General features: G+C 42.2%; 1 protein-coding gene across 4 annotated transcripts in view; it reads right to left on the bottom strand.

The window, feature by feature from the left end:
* Window positions 1-1,910: 1,910 nt before the first annotated feature.
* The window catches only part of sidt2 (SID1 transmembrane family, member 2), a 94,379-nt gene continuing 83,497 nt past the window's right edge, over window positions 1,911-12,792 (bottom strand). For all 4 annotated transcript variants that reach the window (XM_043676618.2, XM_087976379.1, XM_043676621.2 and 1 more), the window contains 4 exons: window positions 12,082-12,187; window positions 9,358-9,468; window positions 8,974-9,087; window positions 1,911-7,666 (listed from right to left, as the gene is read on the bottom strand). In XM_043676618.2, the coding sequence (XP_043532553.2) occupies window positions 7,604-7,666; window positions 8,974-9,087; window positions 9,358-9,468; window positions 12,082-12,187 (394 nt within the window). In that variant the 3' untranslated portion in view covers window positions 1,911-7,603. The remainder of the gene's footprint in view (window positions 7,667-8,973; window positions 9,088-9,357; window positions 9,469-12,081; window positions 12,188-12,792) is intronic.

The following is a 12,792-nucleotide window of genomic DNA, read 5'->3' as shown; positions in this document are numbered from 1 at the left end:
TTCCCACAACACTCCCAATCAAAAACCTAATCTGGTGGGATGCACATCATGTCCTTTACAGATTCCTATTGAATAAGAATAGGAGGGGATTGGTCCAACAAGGGAATAAATCTACCTCACTAGATTATGGCCCCCTGCTGGCCAAGGTTAAAAATAGCACCCATCATATGGAGAAGTAACTGTAAGCAAAATTAAAATTGTCTTCTGGAGTGTTTAACAAAGTTACTGTGGGGGGAGGGGCGATGGGGAGTGAAATTCTTTGTTCATAATGAGGATAAAATGCAACGGTCTCTGCATAGCGATGAGGGATAGAGAACCTGTCTGATGCTCCTTCCCAGTAAGGAAGGCTGTGGCTGTTCTATTACCTTTGATCAGCTAATGCAATAGAGCTCTGCAATAGGAGCTGCAGAATATGGTTCACGTTGTCAGCTAACAAACTGCTTACTGGTGTACTCTGCCCACGGAGACGGATTCAGTTTAATAAACCATCTAACTGGCATTTATATCCAATGAAGTTGTTACTGATTAGGCTGAGAGGTAAGGTAAGTGGCTGGTGAAAACATTTGCAAAGGTATTTCAAAGACATCTGTGCAGAGACTGATTGGTCCTGGGGAAATGTCATGCCACTTTGTACAACGATCGCAAACAAAATGTGACCCGGTAGCATTGACCAAGTCTCAAGTTCCTGTTGAAATCATTATAAAGTTGCAGGTGTTCATCTGCAATGCTGTTTCAGTCTGTGTGTTGTTTCCATGTGAATATATCGAGGATTGATGGCCAGTTTTCTCTAGGGGGGGTTCTCCCAATCCCTTGTAGCATCTTCAGTGGAAGGGTAGCAGTCAACTCCATTAAGATCAAAATTCTCAAGATTGGGGACAATTATGCAAAGACTATTTAGGCTTTGACAGACCTGGCCTCTGAACAGACTTAGTTCCATTCCTCATACCAATTAATAGTTTTCATTCGGAGCAGCGCTCCGAAAGCTTGTGATTTCAAAGGCTATAACCTGGTGTCATGTGACTTCTGACTCTCTCTCTCCGCCCCTCCCCCCCCAGTCCAACACCGGGACCTCCTCATCATGGCTATTAATTCAGTGACATTATTGTGACTATATCTCCACCATTCCACTTGGGCCAGAGCCACTTACACTTCTCTTCAGCTTTCCCTTAAGGATCAAAATAATAATTTTTCCTTTTAAAAGTTATAGCCAGATCTCCAATGAGCATTCAGTAGTGGATCTCCACCAATATCCCCAGGTTATTACAGGAGGGAGCCCTGCACTCATGATCCCTTGGATACTAATTTGTATTGATTTGAGAGTGTCGCTGGCAAGGCCAGAATTTGTTGTCTATTCCTAATTGCCCTGCACTGAATAGTTTGCATGGTCATTTCAGAGGGCGGTTAAGAGTCACACGTAGACCAGTCCAGGTAAGGGCGGCAGATTTCCTTTCCCTAATGGGCATTAATGATCCAAGTGGGTTTAGACAATGATAGTTTCAATGGTTACCATTAACAATACGAGCTTCCAACTTCACATATATTAATCAGGTTACCCGATGAAGGAGCAGCGCTCCGAAAGCTTGTGATTTCAAAGGCTATAACCTGGTGTCATGTGACTTCTGACTCTCTCTCTGCCCCTCCCCCCCCAGTCCAACACCGGGACCTCCTCATCATGGCTATTAATTCAGTGACATTATTGTGACTATATCTCCACCATTCCACTTGGGCCAGAGCCACTTACACTTCTCTTCAGCTTTCCCTTAAGGATCAAAAAATCTAGTGAAGATTTACTTTCTGGATTGACGCATGAAGAATAAATATCTGAGACAAGCCCCGGACAGCAACCAATGCACATGGAGCTTTAACTGCAACTGGAAGCGGAGTTAAAAAGTTGGAAATTTAAAAATATAGACACAAAATGGATTTTGCGTTTTATTATATCTGAACAGTTTCGCGTTACAACAAAAACAACGCTGTACAGTAAGTTGTAAAATTAAATAACAGCATTGAAACAGACAATTTCTCATAAAGGCCCCAAAACTGTGAACCACTGCTACATAAACAAAGGCAGGATCATTATTCTTTGCATGTTTTGTAAACATAAAGTGAACTCTTCAACGCTTTTGCCTTCACAAGACTTTATTTTAAATAAAAAAGTATGTTAAAGACAAAGGTTAAAGACAGTCCTGGTCTTTGGATGATGTGTACACATCAGATTGCTGACAGTTAATACAACTGAAGCCTGAACTCTAAAAATGAACAACTCTTATCACTCAGAGCTTGTGGCAAATTGAAAACCGCTCAGAAAAGTTGTAAGATGCCCGAGTGAGGAGTAGTTAAACAATAGCATGGACCAGCTTAAATCTGCACTCTTCTCATAGTGTTTCAATAATGAAGTTACCCACCTCCACCATGAATGAACCAAGTCACACGACACCAGGTTATAGTCCAACAGGTTTATTTGAAGTCACAAGCTTTCGGAGCGTTGCTCCTTCACCTAACGTTACTCCAAAAGTTTGTGATTTAAAATAAACCTGTTGGACTATAACTTGGTGTCATGTGACTTCTGAAATGTCCACCCCAGTCCAACACCAATACCTCCACCTCCACATCCTGAATGAACCAGAGATTCCCTGCTACAACAGACAACATTAGCAAAAATCTACACGTCGATTCTAGAATTATCTAAACTTCTAAGTTTTGCGCTGCAATCTGAATGGATTAATTTGACTCCTACAGAAAGACTTTGATTATGATGTTCCCAGATGCAGTCCTGGACGTATAATTCTTTGACCTTGTTGCGGTACACTGACCTTCAGCAACCATCTCAAGGTTGGATTTAAAGTCAAACATTTGTTACACATAAAAATTCAGCAACAGTCCTTCGTGTTCAAGAGCAGCATCAATCTTATTAAACTAATTGCATTGGGAAGAGTGGAACTGTTCTATTTGTCAACTCAAAGTTTAAAAAAAATTAGAATATGAAGATACTAATAATCTTTATCTTCTGGTTGTCCCTTTCAGTGATATCTCCAAATAATTGAGTAGAGGAGAAAATGGTTTAACTTTTGTGAAGAAACATTAGATTAGAATATTTGGCATTGGCTTTTAGAAGTAACTTTAAGATTGAAAGTCTACAATTTTGTTTTAGGTGGGGGGCTGTGGTGTAATTATACTGCCACACTGATACTAATGTAAGACAATGCTTTACAAACGTTTTACTGCTATGACCCCATTTTAATTCCTGATGTTCAATAACACTGGAGTGAAAATTCAGGAGGTAAATCTAGTTCGACTAAAACATGCACACTTGCACGTTATTTTGCAACAGTAGTCAGACCTCAATGACCTGTCCATCAGGTCACACACCCCCCTAATAAAAAAGTACACAAGGAACCTTGCAGCTGTGAGCATGCTGCCAGCTGATGCCTCAGGGCCCCCGAAATCTCACAATATAGAACAATACAGCATAGGAACAGGCCCTTCGGCCCACCATGTCTGGGCTGACCATGATGCCATTCTAAACTGTACCCATCATGCAGGATGTCCCTAGAGAGGGGAATAACAGTGTTTAACAGTACTTTTGAGACCTTGCATAGCCAGTGGGCACCGCAGGAGTCGGAGCACATTGTCTCTGCCATCAACAACATTTTAGTTTCAAATATAAATTTCCTTTAAGGAACCTAATTTTTGGGGCACAGTTTCTTGAGGCCAGTTTGTTACTTGCTAATTTGTTAGGTTTTCAGAACAGCAAAAAAAAACACAACTTTGATTTCATCTCTCAGTTACCATTTGGGAAGACCTATAGTCAGTAAACGTTAAAGCCAAAACTTACACTCAAGTCTCCTCCCATTCCATCAGCAGAAGCCTCTCTCCCTTGTCCCTTCATATGTTCCTCTGAATTCCACTTAAATTAATCTATGCTGTCATCACACGGTATGATTAAGATGAACAAGCTCCACACTCTCACCATTCTCGGGGTCAAGATGTTTCTTCTAAATTTCCTGTTTGATTTGTCAAAACCCTTCATCCTTTTAAATAACTTCATTAGGTCAATCCTCATCCTTCTCTTTTCAAGAGAAAGTGAACCTTGCCAGTTCATCCTTTCTTGGCAGGTATGGCGCTTAAAGATTTAATATCATCCTTGTAAACTATTTATGCATCTGTTTCAGCACATCTGTAACCTTTTAATGTTGCAGGAAACATGACCCAATACTCCACATTTTAAATTACATTCAGCTACACCATGGAACCCAAATAAGACCTTAAGACATAGGACTGGAAGTAAGGCCATTCAGCCCATCAAGTCCACTCCACCATTCAATCATGGCTGATGGGCATTTCAACTCCACTTACCCGCACTCGCCCTGTAGCCCTTAATTCCCCGAGAGATCAAGAATTTATCAATCTCGGCCTTGACGACATTTAACGTCCTGGCCTCCACTGCGCTCCATGGCAATGAATTCCACAGGGCCAACACTATCTGGGTGAAGAAATGTCTCCACATTTTCGTTCTAAATTGACCCCCTCTAATTCTAAGACTGTGCCCATGGGTCCTAGTCTCACCGCCTAATGGGAACAACGTCCCAGCTTCCACCCTTTCTAAGCCATGCATTATCTTGTATGTTTCTATTCGACCTCCCCGCAGAGGCTATGAATATAGCTCTGGATCTGACTTCAATGTACGACATACATATACTAAAGGGAGAACAAACCTACATTCTTGTCACAATTTGCAATGAGCCAGTCAATGTGACTACTCCAATCATGGAAACATGTCCTGATTTCCTTAACTGCATTTTATAAATCATACTTGAACCCTTTTAAAAGCAACCACTAAACTAATTCAGTTCTAATGTATTCCCAGTCCTGAGTTTGATTGTTTGCAAACATCTGAAAGAATACATCACTGTCTGCCAAAGGAAGACTGACAATACCTGATGACTGGATCCATGCCAAACCCATCCCTCAGGCTATTCGGGGCAGTGGTACCAATGTTCATTTATAGCCAGATCTATCAAAGGCAGATACTCTGCCAGTGAAATAAGTACAGGACTCTGTCTCCTGATTACTCCTTGCCTTAGTCTAGGTGAAGGAGCTCACTCTCCTCCACACCAAGTCTAGCCAACAAGTTACAGCCCTTACTCTGTCAACCCTCTATGTGTGGTGTTTAGAAAATGGCGATCGCACTTAAGACCCTCAATAGGTGACTGCACAAATGCCAGGCACTATAATCTGTAAAATATTCCAAAGCATTGTACTGAACTCAAAAGGAAGATTTAAACTAAAAATCAAGAAACCTGCTATCTGATTCCTTGAGGTAACCCAGAGTAGAATGTTGTTACTGAGTAGCTTGACACTTCACAATGACAGCAGGACGGTACATTAAATGTAGCAGCATTCAATTATAGCAGCAATTACTACTCATTTCAGTTAAAGATCAAGTCTAGCTATTTGAATTATGATTAACATTATTGTTCTTTGCAAACAGTAGCTTTGTAAGAATCATTTTCTAACACTCTGAATCGACACATTCCAATTATTATGAGTCTAATGTGTGAAAATGGATAGGGATAAAGCAAGTGCCATGGCAAGAGACCTGAAAACACGAACAGGTGTTTGCATTGTCCTTGGGGAATGGGTTATCAAATGTTGGGCAACATGTTGTATAACACTTGGCAAATTTGGAAGTTTGAAGGATCTCTTGTCACTTGTCGTATGTTGAACTAGAGAATAAGTGCAACAATACAAGGATATATACATCCAAAAGCACCATTCTAGCCCTTCAGTCACATGTCCTAGTGGGTGAGCTCCTTAAAAATACACTGTCATCGCCATCAATCCATTTCAAATAGAGTTGCATCATCACTAAGCTGAGTAAGCGGATGTTCTAAGTCTTTCTAAAAGCTCGACTCTGAGTTACAAATGCCTACTACATAAAGCTCAGTATGAAATTATCTGCCATTACAGAGAATTAGGGACATTGACCAACTGCAAAGTGCACTTGATTTAAATGGATAAACAGATGTTATTTGTGCTATAATGCGTGTCTGCAACTGACATATCGACAACATGTAAATATTCTAAGTAACAGGCTGCCAGTATCGCTGGAAAGGTTTAGGGAGGTCACCTGAGCACATTAAACAGTGTACAATGATAAATCCTAGATTAATTATGTGCTTGCTACAATGCAGAATGTACAAAAGGCAATTCCCTTACTGTCCCACACCATAACATTAAGATGAGCAAGGAAATATTTTCATACATTACACTGAGTGATAGCACCAAGTATTCCCAAATTACACACAAATCAGATAAAATGTAAAGGTACACTTTCACTATCTGCCAATTGGACATTGGATTTCCATTTACATGAACTCTCAGTGTCGAATTCAGCCTTCATGTCACAACAGCACCAGTAGAAGTTTTTGTTTATTGTGGATCATAGCTTCCTTATTCCTTTTTAGACAGGCAGGAGGCTGGAAGAACACAGGACTGAAGAGGAGTTACACCCGAAAAATCGACTTCTCCACCTCCTGGTGATGCCTGGCTTGCTGTGTGTCCTTCCAGCCTCCCGCCTGCCTACTTTGGAGTCCAGCATCTGCAGTTCTTTAGTCTCATTATTCCTTTTGGCAACATTGAGCATTGATTTTACGTCCGAGTCTGGATTGAGATGTTTCACTTTAGGTATGACCCCGTAACCTTCAACAGAGAGGTAATTCTGCCTGAGGTAATGAGGATGCAGGGCTAATGTTGTGAATTTACTATCCTTGACACTAATTCCACGCCCAAATCCCCCAGCAAGCCACCCCTCACCTGTACCTAACTAAACTTCTAGAACTCTGGGTCAATGTAGTTGGCACAGATTCCTCTGTCACTTCTAAAGCTAGTGTTTCCCCAGCAACAGGAGCTCTATTGTGACTTAGCTATGGTGAACAGGGTCATCAGTCTTTCACTTGGTGGTTGTATTCAGCACAATAGCGGAGTGTAGTGCGAATCTACCATCAAGACGTATGCGCGCAAACACAGGAACATTACCAATGGGAGTAGCAAAGCCCAGAAAAAGCAACTTTTTGCTTTCAAAACCAGGGGTGCCTTCCTTTTCCTCCATTAGTGCAGTTTTGGATAGAACTGGCAAAATAAAACAAGTGCAGAAAAATTGTTTTTCCAGCGAAGAGCATTCATTTCCAGTAGCCACTCAAACCTGATTTTATTCCAAGTAATTATGCATGAAATGAATTTCAAGAGCCATTTCTTAAAAGTAACCTGGTAAAGGAGAGGGTGATGATGCTATGCCTTACAGGGTAAGGGACTGATCGAGGCAAGAGAAGCCAATAGGCTCTCCATCTCTTCAGCACAGCGTTTCAAGTTGAAGGTCAGTGCATTGGCACAAACATCACCACTAGCAAATGTTGCTCTCAATGCCAGAGCTGGCAGCTGAAGGGCTACTGCAGTGGGACTGGCACTTGAGGTCTCCCATCACCTCCATAGTTCACTCACAGCAGCAATGCTAACCCCATGTCTCCTTTTCTCCAGAGGAACAGGCTTCAGGTGACAAAAGGCAGGAAGTCTGCTGTGCGGTCACTGTTTTCTCCACTAGGAATTAGAAGACATAGATTTTGTCTCTTTGCACGTGATCCAGGTCTTCATCCAGAGTCAACAAGATCTAAAGGAGGAAACGAGAGGCACTAAGACTGACAAGAATGAAACCAGGTTATCACCACCAGGAAAGGCCAAATATTTCAGTCTTAAAAAAAAGCGAAGATCAAGAGGTGAATTGAAGGATGCATTTTAGACAATGTAAGGGTTTGGTAGGAGAGAGAATATTGTTCTTTTTGTGTGGAAGACCAGAAGCAGAGGCTTTAAGCACAAGAAATACACTTTTAAAAATCCAATTGAGATTTCAGGAGAAACCTCTTTACCCAGAGAGTGGTGAGAATGTAGAACTTGCTACCACTGAGTGTAGTTGAGGCAAATCACATGGATGTATTTCAAGGGAAGTGTGACAAACACATGAAGAAGAAAGAATTATAAAGTCATGTTAATAGAGTTCGATGAAGATTGGTGGGTGAAACCAGGAACCCTCTCTCTCTCTGTCTGAATTACCATCTCCATCCTCCATCAGAGTAGCTGCTCCCTAATGATTTTTTCCTTTTGTCATCAGTGTGCTACCTCACTCATTCACTAAAGCCTTGGCTTCTTATGTTCCAGAGTTCTAGAGTTAAATTCGCAGCATTAATCAATGCTAGCTATGTCATGCAGTTATCTACACTGAATACCACATACAAAAAGAAAGCATGAGTTGTGAATCACAGAGATTCCAGGGCAAAGAAGGGGAAAAAAAGCTTTAAAAAGTTTGATAAGAGTTGGTCACATCGAATAATCGTTGAACTGACACAGTAATGGGAAGTGTATTTTTAGTAGTATCTGAGCAATTGGGCAATTTACAACAACTTGCAACTATATAGTGCCTGTAATGTAGCAAGATGTCTGCCAGGAGTTTATCTAACCAGATTTAATGCCAAGGATATTGAGGAGGGCATCAGATGATAATTTGAATAGAAATAATATGCAAGGGAGTGGGGAAAAGACAGGAGATTAGCACAGTCATATTGCTCATTTAAAGAGCTGGTGCAGACATGATGGGTGGAATGGTCTCCATCTGCATCATGACCCTTCAGTGATTCTGGGATGTGTTAATTAAGCACAGGAAAGGCTTATAAATATTCATATGTCAGGCAGCATAAGTAGAGAGAAACAGTAGAAGTTTCCAATCTTTCATCAGATCTGTCTGGTCTGAAACATTTACTCTGTCCCTCTCTCCACACATGCTGCTAACCTCTGAGTATTTCCAACAGATTCGGATTTTACTGCCAAAGATATTAGAAGAAGCCAAAAGTGAGGCAAAGAGGAAAGTCTCAAGGAGCATCTTAAAGGAGGAGAGGGAGGTGGAAGGTAGGCTAGGTTACTTACCAGGAAAGATCCAAATAGTGCTATAGAGGACAAAAAATGCCAAATGTCATGATCATCAAAGAAGTCAAGCAGGATACATTCTCTGTTGTGCTCCCTGGACTCTGCTGGGGTTTTCTGTAAAATAGGAAAAGAAACAAATATTTATTCAGCATTAGATAGTGGGAGATGTTAAAATGATAACATTAATTTATTGAATCAATAGATGAAGACAGTTGTAGAAACTGGTTCTCAGTTGTGAAAGTAGCTTGTGCCGAAGGAGAAATGTAGGGATAACATTTCAGGTTAAAGTCCTATCATCACAATTAGATGTATGTTAGTAGGAGCTACAGGAAAATAAGTGGACACTGAATCATGGCCCACTGAGCTGATGGAGGATTTGCTTACCTGCCACGTACTGAGGCCCTGAAAGAAGAAAAACAGAGCAAATCCCCAGACTACAGCTGTGCAGATAATACAGATCAGGGGAATGGGCCTGATCGATTCACCACTTCGGAGCTGGGGACAGAGAGAAAACAGCAGTCAGCTATAAAACATCCAATAACTTAGAAAACACTCAAGGAAATTGTACCTAAGCAGCTTCACTTTACTGATGTGCCTTAAACTCCAACAAATGCAACTTTTTTTTAAGATTAGATTACATTAGATTACATTACAGTGTGGAAACAGGCCCTTCGGCCCAACAAGTCCACACCGACCCGCCGAAGCGCAACCCACCCATACCCCTACATTTACCCTTACCTAACACTACGGGCAATTTAGCATGGCCAATTCACCTTACCTGCACATCTTTGTGACTTGTGGGAGGAAACCGGAGCACCCAGAGGAAACCCACGCAGACACGGGGAGAACATGCAAACTCCAGGGAATTGAACCCAGGTCTCTGGCGCTGTGAGGCAGCAGTGCTAACCACTGTGCCACCGTGCCGCCCATAAACTGTTACAGTTACTGTTACAGATTAGACAAGTAATCATCTGTTTGGACATGGGGTGACTGCTCATCAGATCTTCATCTTGAAACACCCACCAAGCTGAAGATGGGCAGCGTGATGGCTCAGTGGTTAGCACTGCTGCCTCACAGCACCTGGGACCTGGGTTCGATTCCCATCTCAAGTGACTTGTCTGTGTCAAGTTCACACATTCTCCCCGTGTCTGTGTGGGTTTTCTCCCACAATCTAAAGATGTGCTGGTTAGGTGAATTGGTCATGCTAAATTGCCCGTAGTGTTAGGTGCATTATTCACGGGTAGGGGAATGGGTCTGGGTGGGTTACCTCTTCAGAGGGTCAGTGTGGACTTGTTGGGCCAAATGGCCAGTTTCCATACTGTAGGGTGTCTAATCTAATCTTGCCTTGAAAACATATATCTTCTCCTGATCCCTCGCCTTGACTCATCCCAATCAGCTTCCAAGCCTTCGTGAAAGCCTGCTCTAGGTCTCTAGTGTATGTTTCATTCATCAGATTTCTTCCCCAGCTCTCTATAGAGAGCCATCTGGAGGCATTAGCCTAGTGGTATTATCACTGGACTGTTACTCTGAAGACCCAGCTAATACTCTGGGTGTTTGGGTTCAAATCCTGACGGGACTGATGCTGGAATTTGAATTTGATCAAAAATCTGAAATTAAGAGTCGAACGATGAACATGAAATCATTGTTGACTGTCAGGAGAAAACCAATCTGGTTCACTCCCTTAAGGAAGGAAACTGCCACCCTTATCTGGTCCACATATGACTTCAGACCCACAGCAACAGTGAGCTTTCTCCTGATACTAAATCAAAAATGTGAACTGTCGCCCTCTCTCTGCATGAAGTATTTCCAGCACTTTCTCTCTCTGCCTGTCAAAACCCTTCACCATCTTAAGAATATTATCAGGTCACTATGCAGTTTTCTCTTTTCAGGAGAAAAGACCACCAGACACAAATGCACACTCATCTTATGATTGAATAAAACAAAAATCTGCCTGGTGCCTCCCTCTGATGACATGGGGTAAATAAGTAACCAATGGGTTATAGGCCTAAATCTTCAGCCTCCCTATAATTTGCAAGAACAAGCGAGCTGAGTGGTCTGCTTCAGCCCAGCGGGAAAGTGAATAGGATCAGGTCAGATGTAGCATTTTAACTCCCATTGACTTCAGAGGCCCATTTGACCCTCAGTTTCTCAACGGTTGAGCTGAGGTAGAGTTACTTTCGCTGTGGCAATCCACAACAGAAATTAACTTAGAACGGTTAGTCAACAAAATACCAACATAACTAAACAAACATAAATAAGTCAGAAGTATAATTGCTTAAGCAAATTGATTTGAAAAGTGGAGATAATAATTAGTACAAAGTGAAGACTATGACCACCTAGTATACAGAGAGGTGCATTCAATAGAGACACCGGACACCTAATCAGAGAACACACTATTTCCTAACAGTGTTCAATGTGAATCAAGCCAACTATTTTGAGTGTGCATGTGTCTGGTGGCCTTTTCTCTTGACCTTTTATCAGTGACCTGATAAAATTCTGAAGATGGTGAAGGGTTTTGACAGGCAGAGGGAGAAAGTGCTGGAAATACATCATGCAGACAGAGGGCGACAGAGTTCACATTTCTGATCTCGCATCAGGAGTAAGCTCACTCTGACGAAAGGTCACAGAAATGGGTCTGGGTGGGTTACTCTTCGGAGGGTCGGTGAGGACGTGTTGGGCCAAAGGGCCGGTTTCCATATTGTAGGTAATCTAATCTAATCTAAACTGAAGGATTAAACCTAGTTCTCTTTCCACAGATGCTGCCAGACCTGCTGAGCATTTCCAGCACTTCCTGTTTCTATTTTAAGATTTCCAGCACTTATGGAGGGAAAATTTCCATGAGGACTGAGCGAGGCTAGAACCCGCAGTCGGAGCAAATCTTTTCGGGAATTTAGGAGAAACAACTTTAGCAGACGGCAGCTAGAATGTAGACATGCTGTCTACATTGGGACAAACAGCAAAGATATGTTTAGAAGAAAGTTATTTAAACACATGAAGGAGATTGCTGAATGAAGTTGGGAAGATGTGGAGCATAGCTATTAGTAGAAACCTGATGGGGCAAATGGCCTATTTCTGTGTTGCAAAAACACTGATCAGCCATTCTCTTACCTTCATGATGATGTAAAAAGCGAAGTAGAGGAGTAAGTTGCAGATTCCTATTGCCAGCAGGTAGGACGCAAAATCTTTGGGTCTCAGAATTAGTCCGTACGCAGCTCTGAAAAATAAACGTCAGCTAATTGACAGCATGCCAATGTCAGGTGATGAAACCACGCAGTGTACTACAACACGTTCAACAGCCAGTGGGCTGTTTCCTCACACAATCACCTTCCTTGTCCCATCTCGGGGACAGGCGTGCCCTCCAGAGACCAGAATCAACTCGTGAGCTCCCATCTATTACTGCCTTTCAGGGAGTGAGTACAGACAGGACAGCCCTTCAGTAACCAGAGGAGCATCTCAGTTTGAAGTTTTCCTTTTGACAGGGTGCTGACCATGACCCTCTCAACCCGGAGCAAGCAGGTCATTTGTTTATCAACGCTACATTCCAGAGGCTGGAGCACAGAATCCAGGCTGCAGTAGATGTTGAATTGAGGCCTTGCCTCTCCAATTGACAAAAGCAATCCCATGATAGTGCTCTAGGTATGGGCAGGGCAGTTTGTCCTTATTCCCAGGACAGTACTAAGCTGCACAACTCAAGCAGTTTACCCGACTGTTAACTACTCAGTGTTGTATGTAGAATCATAGAATCCCTCCAGTGTGGAAAGAGGCCATTTGGCCCATCAAGTCTGCTCTGACTCTCTGAAAAGCATCCTACCAGACCCA

This window comes from Chiloscyllium plagiosum, unplaced genomic scaffold, assembly GCF_037043375.1.
Source record: "Chiloscyllium plagiosum isolate Xiang-an unplaced genomic scaffold, Cpla_swu_hap1 HiC_scaffold_29, whole genome shotgun sequence".
In the NCBI taxonomy this organism is placed as follows: domain Eukaryota; kingdom Metazoa; phylum Chordata; class Chondrichthyes; order Orectolobiformes; family Hemiscylliidae; genus Chiloscyllium; species Chiloscyllium plagiosum.
This window is presented reverse-complemented; position numbering and strand designations above follow the sequence as displayed.